Source organism: Tachyglossus aculeatus, chromosome 21 (assembly GCF_015852505.1).
Source record: "Tachyglossus aculeatus isolate mTacAcu1 chromosome 21, mTacAcu1.pri, whole genome shotgun sequence".
Lineage (NCBI taxonomy): Eukaryota > Metazoa > Chordata > Mammalia > Monotremata > Tachyglossidae > Tachyglossus > Tachyglossus aculeatus.
In genome coordinates, this window is record NC_052086.1 from 72,493,317 (window position 1) to 72,514,264 (window position 20,948).

At 43.0% G+C, this 20,948-nt stretch overlaps 1 protein-coding gene across 1 annotated transcript in view; it reads right to left on the minus strand.

Annotated features, from left to right (window-relative positions):
* Positions 1-20,948, minus strand: part of CPPED1 (calcineurin like phosphoesterase domain containing 1) — a 96,778-nt gene that overhangs the window by 65,846 nt on the left and 9,984 nt on the right. The window contains exon 2 of the mRNA XM_038763150.1: positions 19,489-19,707. Within this exon, the coding sequence (XP_038619078.1) occupies positions 19,489-19,707 (219 nt within the window). The remainder of the gene's footprint in view (positions 1-19,488; positions 19,708-20,948) is intronic.

The following is a 20,948-nucleotide window of genomic DNA, read 5'->3' on the forward strand; positions in this document are numbered from 1 at the left end:
ACCTCCTTCCCCTCCCCACAGCACCTGTATATATGTCTGTACAGATTTATTACTCTATTTATTTTACTTGTACATATTTACTATTCTATTTAATTTGTTAATGATGTGCATCTAGCTTTATTTCTATTTCTTCTGATGACTTGACACCTGGCCACATGTTTTGTTTTGTTGTCTGTCTCCCCCTTCTAGGCTGTGAGCCCGCTGTTGGGTAGGGGCCGCCTCTATATGTTGCCGACTTGCACTTCCCAAGCGCTTAGTACAGTGCTCTGCACACAGTTAGGGATCAATAAATACGATTGATTGAATGAATTTAATGAGCCCTGGTTGTTGGCCCTGTGGCAGCAGCTCTTTTCCATGCCCGGCGGATCCAAGGAGCTGTGCGTGCGGAGCTGAGGTGGGACTCCATCATCATCATCATCATCAATCATATTTATTGAGCGCTTACTATGTGCAGAGCACTGTACTAAGCGCTTGGGAAGTACAAATTGGCAACATATAGAGACAGTCCCTACTCAACAGTGGGCTCACAGTCTAAAAGGGGGAGACAGAGACAGGCCAGCCGCTTCGAACCCCAGCAGCGACACGACTGATTCCCGGGCTGACAGGGAGGCTGTGTCCATCCAGGGAAGCACCAGGAACACTAGCGGCTAAAACCCGGGCCTGGCAGTCTGAAGGACCCGAGTTCTAATCCTGGCCCTGCCGCCTGCCTGCTGTGTGACCTTGGGAAGTCATTTCATTCATTCATTCATTCCTTCATTCATTCAATCGTATTTATTGAGCGCTTACTGTGTGCAGAGCACTGTGCTAAGCGCTTGGGAAGTCCAAATTGGCAACATATAGAGACAGTCCCTACCCAACAGTGGGCTCACAGTCTAGACCTTATGTTGCCAACTTGGACTTCCCAAGCGCTTAGTAAAGTGCTCTGCACACAGTAAGCGCTCAATAAATACGACTGATTGATTGATTGACAGAAGGGGGACACAGGGAACAAAACAAAAAACGTATTAACAAAATAAAATAAAGAGAATAAATATGTACAAGCAAAATAAATAAATAGAGTAATAAATCCATACAAACATATATACATATATACAGGTGCTGTGGGGAGGGGAAGGAGGTAAGGCGGGGGGGATGGGGAGGAGATGTCTGTGGGCCTCAGTTACTTCATCTACAAAATGGGGATTGACACTCTGGGCCCCAGGTGGGACAGGGACTGTGTCCAACCCTATTTGCTTGTATTAATCCTAGTGCTTAGTACACTGCTGGGCACATAGTTATAATTATTATTATATATTATTAATATATATATAATGTATATATATATATATATATTATTCCCTCTTTCCCCACCTCCCAATCCGCTCTGAGCCAGACCAGCTGAGAGTGGAAGACAGTGCTTTTGGTGGCAACCAGAACCCCTGTAGTCGAGGCCCCATGCGTCCACGCAGTGGCCCCAAGTCCGTCCCCTGGCACGCTCACAAGTGTGGGGCGGCCCAGCAACTGGATTACCATGGGGTCCCTGGTCCATGAGACGCCGCGTCCCCCACAACAACAGTCCTCTAGACCGTAAGCTCGTCGTAGGCAGGGAATGTGTCTGATACATTGTTATATGTAGCCTAGAATCAATCAATCGTATTTATTGAGCGCTTACTGTGTGCAGAGCACTGTACTAGAAGACAGAGCATGGGCCCGGGGGTCAGAAGGACCTGGCTTCTAATCCAGCCTCCGCCACCTGTGTGCTGTGTGACTGTGGGCAAGTCACTTGACTTCTCTGGGCCTCAGTTACCTCACGTGTAAAGTGGGGATTAAGACTATGAGCCCCATGTGGGACAGGGGCTCTGTCCAACCGCCAACATTTAACAGTGCTTGACGCATAGTAAGCACTTGATAAACGCCATCGTTGTCGTGGCTCAGTGGAAAGAGCGCGGGCTTTGGAGTCAGAGGTCATGGGTTTGAACCCCGGCTCCACCACGTGTCTGCTGTGTGACCTTGGGCAAGCCACTTAACTTCTCAGAGCCTCAGTTACCTCATCTGTAAAATGGGGATGATAACTGTGAGCCCCATGCGGGACAACCTGATCACCTTGAATCCCCCCCCCCCCCCCAGTGCTTAGAACAGTAATTTGCACATAGCAAGCGCTTAACAAATGCCATTATTATTATTATTACTCTCTGAAGTGCTTAGTACACTGCTCAGCACATAGTAAGCGTTCAATAAATACGACTGACTGGCAACAAACAACATCCACTTTGAAGCGGGCAGGGAATATGTCTAACCACTCTGTTGTATTATACTCTCTCAAACACTTAGTACAGTAGTCTGCACACAGTAAGCACTCAATAAATACCACTGAGAAATAAAACAAACCGGAATGGGAGCACTGCCACATATTATTTTACCTGTGCCTTGTTCCAGGACATTCTGTCTTACATCCACCCCTGAGTACAAATACGCATTTAGAGATGGAAAATAGGTTCACGTGGTAGAAATATTTTAAAGTAGCATATGCTACCCACTTCTGTCTGACCCAGTCTTTCCTGAAAATGCTATTTTGAAATAACATACCATTTGGGGGTTGATAAATGAAAATGTTGAAGATTTCTTTGGAGGGATTTCCAAACTGAGCATGTATGAGAGATACTAGTTGTGGCGAAGGGCACTGTTTGGCAGTCAAAGATCTAACTTGCTATCTGATTACTGGGTAACATCCCTTGACATAAAGCTCTGTTCAGGTTTTAATGAGGTGCCATAGTTGATAACAAACCCTCACACATTTTCAATTACTCTACTCTCTTGAGCTGGGTAACACTGTTCAGTCTCGACAGCTTCTACTTAATCCTCCCTAGCTGCTGTCTGTGATTCAAACTATAACTAATTTTCACAACTAGGGCAGGGGGGGAAATTGATTGGTGCCACATTCATCAGAATGTATCAAACTCACTAGGCTGTGAAAATTAGTAACTTAAAGGCTATGCTTGGTAAATGTGCAAGTGAACAACCACACAGAATAATATTCAGTGACATGAAAAAATACATGTACAGAATAAGCTATTAAAAACCTAAGGGGTCCTGAAAGCTTATAATTTTGTATTAACGAGGTTTGTAGCTACCACACCTTTGTAAACACTACAACTGAAGACTTAGGGCGTAATACTTTTTTTGCCGATCATCAACACTTGCCACTTGTCTGCCATGTGTCCTTAGGCAAGTCGCTCGACTTCTCTGGGCCTCAAGTTCCTCATCTTGAAAATGGGGATTTTCCCCATTCCCCCTTCCCCTTAGATGGTGAGCCCCATGTGAGACAAGGACTCTATCCACGTGGTATCTACCATAGCACTCAGGATGGTGTTTGGCCCGTAATAAGTGCTTAACAAATATGACGATTATTACTGTCACTGCTAATAGGACCCAAACCACTGATAAGGGCTCAAGCCTGGGGATTTCCTGGTGAGGATTTACCATCACTAGCCTAACAAAGTCCCTACTAGGGGAGCTAAAGGGTCGGTGGAGGCTAGAAATTGGGCAGTAGAGACTGGGGTTAATTAATCAATCAATGGCATTTAGCAAGTACTCACTGTGTGCAGAGCACTGTACTAAGTGCTTGGGAGAGAACGATACAACAGAGCTCGTAGATATCTTCCCTGCCCACGGCAAGCGTACAGTATAGAAGGCGAGACGGGCATTAATAGGAATAAATAATTTAGAAATCTGCACCTAAGTGCTGTGGGGCCGAGGATGGAGTGAATTCGGATCCAAGAGTCAGGCAGAAAGCAGCAAGGCAGCTGAGCTCCACGGAGGCAGGTCTGGGACCCAGGCGTCTTGACCCCGGAATGGAAACCTTAGAGCATTTTCCCTCTCTTGCTGCCAGCGGCAACTGCCCACCTGCCTGGAATGCTCTCCCCCTCTTCATATCGACAGACAATTCCTCTCCCCACCTTCAGAGCTTACTGAAGGCCCATCTCCTCCAAGAGGCCTTCCCTGACTAAGCCCTCCTTTCCTCTTCCCCCACTCCCTTCGGCATGGCCCTCACTTGCTCCCTTTATTCATCCCCTCTCCCAGTCCCACAGCACTTATGTACATAGCTGTAATTTCATTTATTTATATTAATGTCTGTCTCCCCCTGTAGACCTCAAGCCCACTGTGGGCAGGGAATGTGTCTGTTCTATTGTACTCTCCCAAGCACTTAGTACAGTGCTCTGCCCACAGTAAGCACTCAATAAATATGATTGATGGGCTGACTGCTGGACAAAAAGAAACTACCGTGAGGGTGAGAGGAGCCAGAAATGATCAGAAGCGACCAGAAACGTGCCTACAGAAATGGAGGAGAGGATGAGGGAAAAAGAGGTGGTGGGGAGGGAGCTACATTATAATGTTTAGTTACCTGTAGCACTCAGTCATCCTCTCAGGACTGATTCTAGAACAAATACCATTTAGGTCTAATGGGAAAACAAATCTCAAAATACGATCCTAAAACACACCGACATTTTCAAGGAGCACATTACATAAGTATCCCAGAATATACCTGCATTTTGTTGTTTCAGTCTTTCCTCGTGTGTGTTACCGTTCCCTTCCCCATTTATCTTAGATTATGAGCTCCTGTGAGGGCCAGGAGCTGGTGTAATTTTTCATTCAAGCAATCAATCAATCAATAGTATTTGAGCATTAGTGTGTGCAAGAGCATTGTACTAAGTGCTTGGGAGAGTACCACACAACATGTTCCCTGCCCACGAGGCGCTTACAGTCTAGAGTGGGAGAAAGACATTAAATTAAACTACTTATATGTATACATATATATATATATGTGTAAGTGCTGAGGGCGAGAGGGTAAGGAAAACATCAAGTGCTTAAAGGGTACAGATGAAAGGAGATGCAAAATGGAAGGGTTGTATGAAAGATGAGGGTTTAATTGGCAAAGGCCTATTGGAGGAGCCGTAATTTTAATAAGGCTTTGAAGGTTGATTTTAATAAGACTTTGAAGGTTGGGACAGTGGTGGTCTGTCACATATGGAAGAGGGAGGGAATTCCAGGCCAGAGGACACGGATGAAATTAAGGTACAGTGTGCAGCTTGGCGTTAGAAGACTGAAGTGTGCAGGCTGGGTTTCCATAGGAAATCAGCGAGGTAAGGCAGGCGTGGGTGAGGTGATTGAGTGCTTTAAAGCCAATGGAAAGGCATTTCTGTTCGATGCAGAGGTGGACGGGTAACCACTAGAAGTACCTGAGGAGTAGAGACATGGCCTGAACATTTTGTTTTAGACAGATGAGCTAAGTGGCCGAATGAAGAAAGAACTTGAGTGGAGAGAGACAGGAGGCAGGGAGATCAGCGGGGAGACTGATGCCATAGTCAAGGTGGCACAACTGCTTGGATCAGTGTAGTTGGCAGTTGGGATAGGGAAGGAAAGGTGGATTTTAGTCATGTTGAGACGTTCCACTGGTAGGATTTAGTGAATGACAGAGACGAATTGAAGACAATGTCAAGGATATGGGCTTGAAGTGACACGGAGGATTGCGGTATTGTCTACAGAGATGGGAAAGATGGGGGAGGCCAGGGTTTGGGTAAGAAGTTAAGGAGCCCGGTTTGGGATATGTTAAGTTTGAGGTGTCGGCAGGACATCCAATCAGGGATGTCCTGAAGGTGGGAGGGAATGCGAGACTGCAGAGGAGAAAGGTCAGGACTGGGGAAGGAGATTTGGGAATCATCCGCATAGAGGTAGTAGTTGAAGCCATGGGCGAGGATGAGTTCTCCAAGCGAGTGGATGGAGATGGAGACTAGAAGGGGACGCAAAACTGAGTCTTCAGGGACTCCCACAGTTAGGGGGTGGGAAGCAGAGGAGAAGTCTGCAGAAGAGACTGAGACTGTCAATTAATCAAATCAATTAATCATTTATTGAGCACTTACTAAGTGCAGAGCACTGTATTAAGCACTTGGGAGAGTTCAATACAACAAAATTACCAGATGCGTTTCCTGCCCATAATAAGCATAAAGTCTAGAGGGGCAAACAGGCATTAAAATGAATTGGGGATAAGGGAAATCGTAGAGCATAAGAATATTTAAGGGCAGGGAATGTGTCTACCAATTCTGTTGTATTGTACTCTCCCAAGCACTTAGTACTCTGCACACAGAGAGTGCTTAAGCACTTGAAGCGGCGTGGCTCAGAGGAAAGAGCATGGCCTTGGGAGCCAGAGGTCATGGATTCTAATCCCGGCTCCGCCACTTGTCAGCTGTGGGACTCTGGGCAAGTCACTTCACTGTGCCTCAGTTACCTCATCTGTAAAATGGGGATTAAGACTGTGAACCCCACGTGGGACAACCTGATCACTTTGTATCCCCTTCCCAGCCCTTAGAACAGTGCTTCGCACATAGTAAGCGCTTAACAAATGTCATCATTATTATTATTAATAAATATGATCGATTGTGAGATAGGTATGGTCAGGATGGGGTAAGTATCAAAGTGCTTAAGGGGTGCATAGCCAATTTCGTAGTTGACCGAGAGGGGAAGGTGGGTAGGGGAAGTGAGGGCTTAGTCAGGGAAGGCCTACTGAAGAAGATGTGATTTTCTGAGGGTTTTGAAGTTGGGGAAATGGGTGGACTGTCAGTCCGATATGAAATTGTGGGGTGCGGGGTTCAACCTCTCTGGTCCATTTTTCTACATTACACAATAAAAAATACCTACCCTAAGAGTATGAAATCCCCATTAATAAGTGTTTGTAAATGACTTTCTTTGAGATATTAGACTGAGATTCCCACGTTATTGTTAATTTAGGGATTGTGGAGTTATACTGAAAGTACCCCACTATCACCTCAGTCTAATAAGCAAGGAAGTGCAATTCCCAGACTAATAACTTTCTATTACTTTCATCTGGAAGTACTGAGGTAGTGAGTATATTTGGCAGGATGGGTCCTAGACAGTAACTGGAAGCATTTTATTTCAATATAATGACACGGCTTTGTCATTAAATGGTTGAGCAAAATTGGCTTGTTTAGAGAAGAATCCAAAAATGAAAAGTTTGCCCCCTTCCCTTGTTCCCTCAGTAATTGCGGCTAAGTGAAAAGAAATGAAAAAGCATATCGTCTGTCCCGCCAACCCGAGTGACCAGTTCTACTGTAGCCTCAGTTTTCGTATGAAAGATGCTTTATTAAAATTTGAATGGTGAAAGGAGAAATGCAATCAATTTAAGGAATCAAACGGGGAACCTTATTTCTTTGGAAGTCTAAAAGCAGTCTTGCCTGTCACGGATGATTTGAGTACTCCTTCCGCCCCTTCTGTGTCGCCTAAGGATCTGGATCTGTACTAAACACCTGCAATTCACCCCACCCTCATCCCTACTCCACTTATGTACACATCTGAAATTTATTTTCATGCCTGTCTCCCCCTCTAGACTATGAGCTTCTTGTGGGTAGGGAATGTATCTACCAACTCTGCTGAATTGAACACTCCTAAACACTCAGTATAGTGCTCAGCACACAGTAAGCTCTCAATAAATATCGCTGATTAAGTAGGATCCTAGCTGGAAGGTCAGGGGTGAACTACATCAATTTTGCAAGTCCACCCCAGTCCCAGGGTTTTATATTCACCTGGCAAGATTTTGCATCTGTAGTAGTGAATTAAAAGCCATTTCCCTTGCCTGAAGCTTAGGAAATTAGCTGTAAAACACATTTCAGTACCACTAGGCTGACGGAACACTCTTTCCAGATGACTTAACACGTTTTGCTCCAAACTGGTTCTGAGTATCCTGAATGAGGGGGAATTACTCCTTCTCTTAAATAGATGAATTAGCTTATCTATTAACAAGGAATTTGAGGTGCCATAATCTTTTTCACTTGGAATGCTTTCTTTTTATCTTTACCTAATTAACATGTGCATGCAAATGAATGGATCTAAAGAATAAACATTGCTCATTCACTGATTCCTTATCAGAGATTAATCAGGTGCTACCAGTTTTTTGATCATACAAGACTCATTTCACTCACTTTCTAACAGCTTCAGCTTATTACAGAAAGAGCTACCACAGGTTTAGGGGAGGTCAGTGCCATTTTCACACTACATCCTATTTGTACGTACACAACTAAGCCCCAACGTATAATTCATGTCACATTTTTCAAAGGTTGAGGAATGTATGTTACGAAGTTGAAATAACCAAACAACAGGTTAACTAGACAAATTTATCTACAGACTATAACACAAATAAACTTCCCTTCAAATAGATGAGAAAGAATTAAAGAGGTCTATTGATCAGCCGTCTAAGTGTCTGCAAAGAACATGGTATAAGAAATTGAGCCTCTAGATCCTTGTCATTAGTGCTTTATGCAAATGTGTTTTCTCAGCAGTTTTAGCACTTAATTCTATTTTCCAATCTCTAATGATTTTTTTATTACACATTCCGATCACTTGACCAATTACCTGGCAATTCAAACCCTTTGGGATCGTGCCCCTTCGTAGTTTTTCACTTAGCAACAGAAAATAGGCACATCAAGGAGGTAAAATGCTCGTTTTGGGGAAATGAGTGCTTGGAGGAATAAGTACAATATGGAAAGGGGATTAAATGTTCATCGAAAGGTAAAAAGAACTAAATCTCCTCCTTCTGAGGCTCAGGTCACCTTCCCGAAACAAAGCTCAGGACATGTATCTTGCCTTCTCAAACACCTCTAATGGCTTCTCATTATCCTCTGTACCAACCTTAACTTCAATGCTCTCCACCAGCCCTCTCCTTCTTACACTTCTGCTCTCCTTACCTGCCACTCCCCGGCCTGCATGCTATGCTCCATCCAAGCCAACTTGGTCCTACCCCTTTAATTCCTCCTCTCTTGCCTTCTACCCTTTAATTATTCTCAACTTTTAGTTTGGAACTCCATTTCCCTTCAAATCCACCAGGTCACAACTCTCCTTGGCTTTGAAGCCCTCCTGCAAGGCATTCCTTGGACATTTTCCTTCTCCCTGGGTTGCAGGATCCCAAACACCAACTCGGCATTTACGCATACATTTATTTACATCGTCCATTATTTCTGAACATATTTATTCACTTATCCAACGATTTTGCTTCTTGCCCTATTACAAGTGGACAATCTGTAGCTTCACTTTTTCTCCAACTGCAAAAAGTTCTCCGAATGCCCCTGCTAGACTTGCCACTTTCAGAAAACAGCCATCCTATCTTTTATTTCTAATCTACTTTCCCAAGCACTTAGTATAATGCTCTGCAGGCCTTAGGCACTTAACAACGCTATGGATTAATGAATTAATTAAGTCTAGCTTTATATTAAAAAAAAAGTTCTCCCAGGGGACTTGGCAAGTCTCTGAATTATTTGAACGCATCGTTTCTGGAGAATCCATCTGCATCCACAGGACCTCGCTGTGAAAATGGATCCTGAGGGTTTTCTCAGTTTTCTCCTCTTAGTAATATGTTTTTAGGAGGCAGATGGCCTAGTGGAAGAAGCACATGACGGAGTGAGGAGACCCAAATTCTAGTGCTGGCTCTGCCACTTGCCTGCTGTGTGACCTTGGACGAGTCACTGAACTTCTATTTCCTCCTCTGCAGAGAGGGGAAAAAAATCCTGCTTTACCTCCCTCTTAGATTGTGAGGACCTCATGGGACAGGGATACCGTCCAATTTGGTTATATTGGGAATTAGCCTAGCACAGGCGTGGGAGTCAGAAGCACCTAGGTTCTAATCCCGGCTCCACTCCTTGTCTACTGTGTGAATGCGGGCAAGTCGCTTAACTTCTCCGTCCTTGGTTACCTCTTCTTCCTTAAAATGGGGATTAAGCCTGAACCCCATGTGGGACATGGACTGTGTCCAACCAGATTAATTTGTATCTACCCCAGCGCCTAGAACAGTGCCTGGCACATAGTCAGTGCTTATCGAATACCATTAAAAAAACCAACACACAGCACTTAGCACGGTGCTTTCTAAATGCTATTATTATCATTATTACTACTATTTTTTATTATTATGATCAATATTATCTCTGAAGGAGAATTATAATAGTTCATCCCCTTCTTCAATGCCTTCAGTAAATATGTTGGAAAGAAAACTTTGATCTTAATTTAAGTGCCTACCCTGGGCTAGATAATTCTGCCATATAAAAAGACAGGGTCCCTTGTCATCGTGTAGTTTACACCCTAATTCGCTACTACATTCACTTTTAAATACAAGTCATCATCACTTACTAAAAATATAAATGCATTAGGTAAAACATCAAGTTAAAACAACACGCACCAGATGTAACATCTTATACAGGCTCCTACCTCCAACTAGAAATGCTGGAAAAAGTACTGGGGTTATAAATGCTCTCAACAATACCATTTCTTAAGCGTATACCTAATCAAAAAACTTTTCAAGTAATATTCCAAGTCTCCAAATTAGTAATATTAGGTAAATTAGTTTTAAACCACTTTTAATCAACATCAGTATAGGGAGGCATTATCACTGATTGCTTAGCTACTTTAACAGCATTTGTAATGGATATGAAGTGGTAACAAATCCAAGCCTTGTGTCTGATTGCTTCCTAGGTTATCTGCTCAGAAATTCTACGCATCACCTCTATCTGCTGGAATCCTGAGACTCCCAGCAGTCACCGTTCAAAGGAATTGATGTGAGTTTTACTAATGAACTCAATTTAAAGATCTTTTTTTCTTTCATCGCTTTCCATATGTTAATCAAAAATAAAGAGTACCCAATTCTTCTGGGCTGAAATTTCCTTACTGGACATAAATTGGGGACTCTGGGAGGAGCATTAACTCTTTCTGATCATTCAGGGAAGGTTAATGCAGTGGCAGCATGATTAAGTACACAAGCCCTACTGAACGCTCACCTCCTCCAGGAGGCCTTCCCAGACTAAATCCCCATTTTCCTCTGCTCCCACTCCCCTCTCCATCATCCCAATTCACTCCCTTTGCTCTACCCCCGCCCCGCCCTGCAGCACTTGTGTATATATGTACATATTTTTATAATTATAATTCTATTTATTTTTTTAATGATGTGTATATATCTATAATTCTATTTATTTATAATGATGCTACTGATGCCTGTTTGCTTGTTTCGATGTCTGTCTCCCTGCCATCCAGACTGTGAGCCTGCTGTGGGCAGGGATTGTCTCCATTTGTTGCCGAGTTGTACTTCCCAAGCGCTTCTACAGTGCTCTGCACACAGAAAGCGCTCCATAAATACGATTGAATGAATGAATTCAACAGTACCCTCAAAGAGTTAATGTTCCTCCCAAAGTGCCTGATTTAGTCTCAGGTCCTAAATCTAGGCAGTGGGAGAACTGAGCTCAGGATTTTCATATGGCACCTTGGAATTGCTCCAAGGAATTTCATGAGAGTTACTTGAGCACTAATATAAAAAGCCACGGTTAATGATCTACTGAAGATATTGATTTGAACTAAATGAAGTACTGGAAATGTTGAAGTAAATTTTAAGTAATGTTTACAAAGGGTTTAAAATGAACTCTGTCACTTCTGTGAAACCGTACGTTGCAGGGTCAGCCAATGCAATCGCATCAAAGAGCAAACTGATTCGTTACTGAAAGGAACTAAGTGCTTGGGGAGTGTAGTGCAACAGACATATTCCCCGCCTACGATGAGCTTCAAGTCTAGAGGGAGAGGCAGACATTAAAATAAATAGAGGATTCATTTATTCAATTGTATTTATTGAGCACTTACTGTGTGCAGAGCACTGTACTAAGTGATTGGGAAGTACAAGTCAGCAAAATACAGAGGCAGTCCCTACCCAACAACAGGCTCACAGTCTAGAAGGAGGAGACAGACAACAAAACAAAACATGTAGACAGGTGTCAAAATCGTCAGAACAAGTAGAATTAAAGCTAGATGCACATCATTAACAAAATACATAGAATAGTAAATTTGTACAAGTAAAATAAATAGAGTAATAAATCTGTACAAATACATATACACAAGTGCTGTGGGGAGGGGAAGGAGGTAGGGAGGGGGGGATGGGGAGGAGGAGAGGAAAAAGGGGGCTGAGTCTGGGAAGGCCTCCTGGAGGAGGTGAGCTCTCAGTAGGGCTTTGAAGGGAGGAAGAGAGCTAGCTTGGCGGATGTGTGGAGGGAGGGCATTCCAGGCCAGGGGGAGGACGTGGCCGGGGGTCAAAGGCGGGACAGGAGAGAACGAGGCACAGTGAGGAGGTTAGCGGCGGCAGAGGGGCAGAGGGTGCGGGCTGGGCTGGAGAAAGAGAGAAGGGAGGTGAGGTAGGAGGGGATGAGGTGATGGACAGCCTTGAAGCCAAGAGTGAGGAGTTTTTGCTTGATTTGTAGGTTGACAGGCAGCCACTGGAGATTTTTGAGAAGGGGAGTGACATGCCCAGAGTGTTTCTGCACAAAGATGATCCGGGCAGCAGAGTGAAGTATAGACTGAAGTGGGGTGAGACAGGAGGATGGGAGATCAGAGAGGAGGCTGATGCAGTAATCCAGTCGGGATAGGATGAGAGACTGAACCAGCAAGGTAGCAGTTTGGATGGAGAGGGAAGGGCGGACCTTGGGGATGTTGTGGAGGTGAGACCGGCAGGCTTTGGTGACGGATCTAACTGTGGTATTTGTTAAGCGCTTACTATGTGCCAGGCACTGTACTAAGCACTGGGGTGAATACAAGGAAATCAGGTTGGACACCACTCCTGACCCACATGGAAGTCACAATCTTAATCCCCATTTTAGAGATGAGCTTACTGAGGCGCAGAGAAGTAGAGCAACTTTCCCAAGGTCACACAGCAGACAAGCGGTGGAGCCGGGATTGGAACCCACGTCCATCAGTCTCCCAGGCCTGTTCTCTATGTACCTAAATCCTGTGGGACTGAGGGAGGGCTGAATCATGGGCGCAAATTCAAGCGCAAGGGTGATGCAGAAGGGAGAAGAGGAAATAAGGGCCTCGTGGGGGAAGGTCTCTTGGAGACCTTCTAGACCCTCTAGACTGTGAGCTTGTTGTGGGCAGGGATTGCATCTCTTTTTGCTGTCTGGTACTTTCCCAAGCGCTTAGTACAGTGCTCTGCACACAGTAAGCGCTGAATAATACGACTGAATGAATGGAGATGTGCCTTCGATAAGGCCTTGAAGGCTCGGGGGTATGTCTCGGGATGGGTTAGCTGATTCCCAAATGCGGTCAGGTAAGTAGGCCTCCTTTGCAGATACAATTTGGGTATGGATAAATAGCCTGCAAGTTTGTGTTGGATATTAGGACCCCTTGACTGTATAACAACAAACTAGGACTACAGTTAACCATCCTGTGATGGGAACAATCTAGAAGCCAGTTGAAGGCCTCAGTAGTTAATTAATAATGTTATTTATTAAGCTCTTACTACGTGCCAAGCACTGTGCTAAGTACCGGGAATTAGTTAACCGGGGAATCGATACTCATAGCCGAACCAGATTCCTGAACGGAATAATGAAGATTTAACCAATATTACAAATGAAAAAAATTATACGATTCAAGATTTAAAGAATGCTACTCAGAGCCACTGAGGCTTTAAATGTTCAAACACAAAGCTCAATTACTTGATTACCAGAATCCACTCACCAAATGCTTAGCTCCAAGGTCACCTTAAAGTTTGATTTGTGGGAAGTGGATGGAAAGGGGCATAGATTAAAATAACCCCAAATTATTTCAGCCCAGCTTCATTTTAACAACAGGTCTAGCTGACACAATGAGCCCACTGTTGGGTAGGGACCATCTCTATATGTTGCCAACTTGTACTTCCCAAGCGCTTAGTACAGTGCTCTGCACACAGTAAGTGCTCAATAAATACGATTGAATGAATATATATTACCCAGTGGAACTCTGCAAGAGAAGTATCGTGGCTTAGTGGAAATAATAGTGGGCTTGGGAGTCAGAGGTCGTAAATTCTAATCCCAGCTCCGCCACTTATCAGCTGTGTGACTTTGGGCCAGTCACTTGACTTCTCTGTGCCTCAGTTACCTCATCTGTAAAATGGGGATTAAGACTGTGAGCCCCATGTGGGACAACCTGATTACCTTGTATCTACCCCAGCACTTAGAATGGTGCTTGGCACATATTAAGCGCTTAACAAATATCACCATTATTATTATTATTATTATCCCAGTTCTAAGAACAGTGCCTGGCACATAGTAAGCACTTCACAAATACCATAATAATAATAATAATTATTATTATTACTTCTGGTGTGGTTCTAACCAGGTAAAAGCAGCGGGAAACAGCACTCCAAAGAAAACTGTATCTCCTCTGCCAAGCTCCCTCTGTCAAAACCTCTGCCAAGCCTGTGGTGGGATGTAGCTCTCTGGTCAGCCAGTGGGTCTTCTTCAGTCAATCAATCAGTGGTATTTACTGAGCGATTTCTGTGTGCAGAGCACTGTTCTAAGCCCTTGAGAGAGTATGATTTAACAGAGTTGGTAGGCATGTTCCTGGCCCACAAAGTTTACAGTCTAGAGGGGGAATTTAGAATTGGAGAATTGAGTGAGAATTAGGCAGTGTGAGAATTAACTGCAGTCCCTGGCCCTCTAAAGGGCTCAATGTGCCAATACTTTCAGAGAAGTGCAGGCAGAGCCAGCCCCTTGGCACTCCAGGCTTTATAATTTTACTTGCGTTTCCTTCCCTGCAATTCCCCTGACAGGCCATTTCAAAAGGATTTTAAAGCATAGGGCTATGATGGTGACCTCACCACCTAATGATACCGGTGCACAGTGACTGAAAACTAAATAAACCTTCACTCAGTATTCCTTTATAGACTTGGCACCTTGATTCCAGATTTGTCAGGGTCCACTATGACCCTTCAATCTTTTTTGACCGTATTTTGCAATGTTATTCCCTCCTTATCCGTTTTTCTGTTTTCTCCCTGGAAATAAATTACCCTGCACCTCTCAATCTATCATTGAATTGTATTCATTAAGCACTTACTGTGTGCAGTGGGCACTGTACTGAGCAGTTAGGAGCATACATTATGTTTACCAAAGAGCTCTTCTACCCAGACCGTTGATCTTTAAGAGTTGAAAACAGCTAACAATGCTGCAAGAAGGCCCCAAATAATTTTGCATAAAATAACATACACATACAAAAAAACTTGCCCCTGAATAAGACATGCACCCTATTTTTTGAACCCCAAAGTGAAAAAAAAACCCAACCAGTCAGCCCCCATTCTATCATGGGATACTTGGGTCTCTTTTCCAAATACAGGGTCAGATATGAGATCCCATTTTAATGGCCAAAACTGTGAGAAGGAATTTAGGACACCAAATAAGCCAAGAGTAGGTCCTAGAAACAGGCCATGAGCCTACCTAAGAATTGAAAACAATCTTTACATAACAGAAACAGAAGAAAGATATATGCATGCTGTTTGAATACGTCATAACAGCTAAATACAAGTTACAATCCAAAAAGTGCTATTTTTGATCAGTACATGACCTTAATTCATAGTTCATAATCATTTTAGGGTTCTTTGGTATATGTCAGTAAGCCCCATGAATCTGCTTTGTTTTCAACTGATATCACTTTTGGGGATGACAATGGATAGGTTTTTGTTTTCCTTTTTTAAATCTGTGAACTCCAAACAGGTCTCAGAAAAACAACAGCGAGTTCAAAGACCAGAGGATTCCTGGATTCGCCATCTGAGGACTAAGTCACACATTATTACTCATCCAAAATGTAATGTTTAAAAATAAAAACCTGTATAATTGTTTAAACCTTTGTGAAATTAACTATGAGCTCTATACAGAGGTGGCATTACATCTTATTCTGATTAGTTTGGGCCAACTTTTAAAAGGTATTAATTTTTCAAAAGAACAGTAATTTTCTTCAATCTGAATTTTAAACCACTGAGATTGAATATTTTATTTCAGGGAAATGAAATCATATTACATTACTGCTGTAATTATTAAATGGTACACATGCAGTAGTAGTAAGAGTAGAATCAATATTTTCTGAGCACCTACTGTGTGCAATGCACTTTATTAAGAGTTTAGGAAAGCACAAAAGACGGGCCAGGCACGTTCTCCGCTCACATACAGAGATAGATTTACATGTACTGGAATCAGAATTAATAGCTAACAAGAACAAAGTACTGAATTTGGTACATAGTCCCCGATCATGCTCACAGCCTAAATGAGCCTGGACTCACTAGATTTTATAGAACAGTTAAATTCATTTTCAAAATTTTACAATTGATTGCAAGAGACTAAAGAATCCAAAAACGGGGCCAAATTTCACTGACTTTCCTGAAACAGCACCAAGCATTAACTTGCAGAAACAGGTAGCCTCGTATCAAGATTGGTTTTACTTATATAACGCAGGGCTTCAGGATGTAAACAGTTGCTCAGAAATGTGCAGGTGCAGTTTAAGAATTCATCTGACAAAGTGGTCCGTGATGACCAATACAAATCTGTTTTGGCAGTCTATTTATTTATACTTTAAAAGGGAAAGACATCCTGTGATTTTTTAAAATTGTATTTTGAGTCTATGCCAGAATATATCATAATTCAAAACAAACTGGAAGAAAAAAACTACAGGGAAGTCTTATGTAAGTCTACTGAGACCTGTTACACTGAGTTTTCAGAAAAAGGAAAAGTCTGTTAAACAAACAATTCAAGTCACTGCTCACACTGGCTGAGTTGGCCGCATATTTTCGGGATGCACCCAATTGCTGAAAATTTTCATCTTGGACATGAATTTGAACAGGGCGGTTCATTCTCCCAGCCCCTAAGCTACCTCTTAATTATAAATTAGGCTTTGGGAATTAGCATAAATTCTGGGTACCGTTCAGTGAGTCCACTAATGCTTCAGGGCATTAAACGGTACCCTAGGGGTTTGAAAGAATTTAGTGTGATATCGAAAAGGGAACCATTTATAACCAGGGAACACCTCGGTAAATGGAAAAACCTAGCAACCTCCCCACGGCCTGACTACTGGAATTCGGCAGGGACAGGGAAGGAACTTGATATTCTGGCGCCGAAGGAATGTTGTCTGCATATAATCCACTCTCTCCCCTTTACATTCTCCTTTTCCTCCATACCCAGAGTGCTTGAATCGCTTCACCCACTTGGGCTACTTCTGCTGGGCTCCGTGCATCCATTGCCATTAAATGGTATTTATTGGTATTTATTTACCACCTGCACTGCACTGGATTAAGCGTTTGGGAAACTACAATACAGCAGGGTTGGCACACACGTCCCCTGCCACATGAACTTTAACCACACACACCCAAAATGAACTTTAACCACACACATACAAGGACACTCACTCACTCACAGCCCTACCTCTCTACTCCCCCAACAGCTCCAAGCCTGAGGTCAAAGTCCTAAACTCACTTCACTGAGAGATCTTGAATTTCCTGCCTCCCCAGTCCTTGGATTAATCTCTCTGGAGGCACGGAGCCCATAATTCTGGATCCCACCTCCAGGCACGATTAACCAATATTCATCCCGAAATTAGAGTGCCGACCCCTTAAGAACACACCACTGGCAGAGCAGCTGATGAGTAACTCAGAGCATGCTAGCATGTGATAGGGTGGAGGGATGTGACAAGGGTGTCTTCTGGAATCAATCCATCCTGTCATCCCATCATTAGGCTATCAATATTTTATCGCCGTGGGTGGGGCACAGGCTGGAGTAGCACTTGAGAGGAGGGAGGAGAGCTCCTCTGAGGATACTGCAGGGAAGGATGGGAGAGTAGCAGAGAGCGTTGAGAGCTGGGGGTTGGAGAAGGGGCGGGGAGTGACTTTGGGGAGCTCAGTCCTGATGGATTTAATTTTATTAATGAATTAGGAGGCCAGATCTTTGGGGGTGAGGGAAGGAGGAGGGAGAGGAACTGGGGGCCTGAGAAGGGAGTTGAATGAATGAATGACCTTGTTATCTACCTCAGCGCTTAGAACAGTGCTTGGCATATTGCTTTTCTAACAGTGGTTGGCATGCTGCTTCTCTAACAGCTCTCTTGTATTGTTCTTTTCCCAGGACTTAATACAGTAAGCACTCAATAAATGCCACTGATTGATTGCTTGATGGGGTCTAATAGCTGCTAAGTTCTCCCATCGCCCTGAAATCTTGTTATTTTCTTGGATTCCCTGCCACGCTTTGGTCTGGGGTGAAGTGGAAGAAGCGGAAAAAGAGGGAAGAATGAAGAGAAGGAGAAAAGGCAGGAGATAGTTTAAAAGTTGGGGTGAGAAAAGAAGGGAGGGAAGGACCAGGGAAAGCAGGGTTTTTTGGACGGGCCAGCAGGCATTTTGCCTTGACTGCCAATTGTAGCCAGCATGCCCCTAAAGCCAGCTTTAAGTGACTAGTATGTAACAGTACCAGACTACTTTATGCAATGGTCACTCAGGACTGGATTTGGGGGCAGAGAGCTGGGAGGGAAAGAGAGAGGCTCACTGGGTCACAGGGGAATGTGATAGGGTGAGAAGAAGTGTCATTTAAAGAGCTGATTCCCCTCTTAATCATTCCCTTCGATCCACCTGAACAAGGCTGAGGAATGCCAGCTTGTCCAGTTTGCCAAAATGCTAGCACTGCCCCGAGAGAGGGAGCAAGAAGGAAAGAAAAATAAAAAGAAACTGGGGGAAAGAAAAGAAGATGAGGCAATACATAGCAATAGATTCTACGTGTCAACTGAAATCTTTCCCTGGAAACGTTTTAAGTCTTCCAACTTTGGTGCATCCCTTATTCACCTTCAACTGGGTCATCAAAACTTTCCACCTGATTAAATTTATTAATCATTCACAAGTTCTGAATATCAGCTAATATGAACTTTCCCACAGGTCATACTACTGCAGTACCACGAAGAGAAGAAAAGAACATTTAGAAATGCAGTGTGGGCCTAATGGATAAGAGCACGGGCCTAGGAGCCAAAGAACCTGATTTCTAATCCCATCTCGCCACTTGTCTGCTGTGTGACCTCAGGAAAGTCCCTTAACTTTACTGTGCTTCAGTTATCTCATCTGTAAAATGGGGATTAAGACTGTCAGCCTCACGTGGAACATAGCATCATTTATTTTGATGCTATCGCTGCCTGTCTACTTCTTTTGTTTTGTTGTGTCTCCCTCCTTCTAGACTGTGAGCCTGTTGTTGGGTAGGGATGGTCTCTATCTGCTGCCGAATTGTACTTTCCAAGTCCTTAGTACAGCGCTCGGCACGCATTAAGCGCTCAATAAATATGATGATTGACTGAATGAATGTGGGACATGAACTGGGTTCAACCTGATTAGCTTGTATCTACCCCAGTGCTTAGTGTCTATCAATCATTCGATCATATTTATTGAGCACTTACTGTGGGCAGAACATTGTACAAAGTGCTTGGGAGAGTACAATATGACAATATAGCAGAGTTGGTGGACAAACTGCCCGCCCACAATGAGCTTACAGTCTAGAGGGCTTACAGACAGTGACTGGCACATAGTAAGTCCTTAAAAGATGCCATTAAAAAATTAATTACCGAACAAAGATTTCTTTTGCAAGTGGGTTTTCTTTTTCACATTGATTACAACCAGGACACAGTGAAGAAAGGAAGAACACCATTTTCAATGCTTACCAGGCATACCGTGGATGAGGTCACCGCACAGCACGAAGAACTTCGGTTTGGGGTCGAGCTTGTTAATAGCTCGCACTGCTTGCTCGGTTAATCTGATCTCTTGCTCCCATTCATCTCCGCCACTATTACAGTCACCATCCGCCCAGGCTTTCATCAGGCCGAACTGCGGATCTGCTCCTTGGATGAAGTAGAAGGGGGCTTCCCAGTGGCGTTCATTTTCTTAAACAAAGAATTCATGATATATTAGAAAATTTTGCAAGGGAAGCACGCATCTGAAGGTAACATTCCTTATTGTTAAGTAGGTCATGCTCATCAGCTTCTTGTCAAACAAATCATTTCCCTGTTCCAGACTTGAGCATTTGGATTTTTTTACTAATTATACTTGGGATCCGATGATTCCCAAAAGCTAGAGAAAACCTTGAGGGACTTTCCAAGGAGTGAAACCAGGTTGTTTGAAATTCTAGTATTAACATAGCATTGCACATAAGATATTAATTTTCAATGATGGCTTTTTCAGTTTGACTTTTCAATCTACAGAATTTTACATTGCTAGGATTAGCATATTTAAATTATTATGTGAAATTCTTAGAAGCGTTTGTACTTAGAGATTATAATGGTGACTCTTTAGGGAAAGAACATCTTTTTAATGACTAAAGCTGGTTCTTAGAAACTTGTGAAGCAGTGTGCCCTAGTAGGAAGAGTATGAACTGGGATCTGGGTTCTAGTCCCAGCTCTGCTCTGCTGCTAAGATACTTAGAATATCAATATGTGATCCTGAAAATTTTTACCCCAAAACCATTGAAAATCAATAACACTAAAAAGGTGAGGCCTGGATTCTGTAGTTGAACCAACCATTTCTGAATGACAACAGTTTACATTAAATTTTAAATGCTTAAGTAGTGTATGCAGAATTTGTACTTTCTTTGCATTAATTTTATATTCTGAAACTTGGGTGGATGGTCCATGTTGGATTTTCTGAGGAGAAATCTCCTAAAGTAGGACAAGAATGTTGTGAGATAGTCAAACTAAACTTTTCAGGGCAACCACGAAACTCTGGCTTAGTTTAGAGAAGCTGAGTTTAGAAGAAGAGTTTAGAGATAGCTTATCTATGGCTCAATCTCCTCATCTGTAAAATGGGGATAAAATACCCATTCTCCCTACATTAGAATGGGAGCCCCATGTGGGAAAGGTACTTTATCTGAACTGCTTATACTGTATCTATCCCAGTGCTTTGTACAGGACTTGAATCGTAGTGAGCGCTTAATAACACAATTATTATTATTATTATCATCATCATCTAATAGAGCAAATCACTTATTTAATCCAAGGGCTAAATGTGCGTTATAAATAAATTGGAAAAATTTCAAAAATGAGTTTAATTTTTCTTTTCCAAGAGAAACTGGAAAAACAGGGATATTAGTCAATCAGACCATCAATTCACAAATATGCTACTACTAATA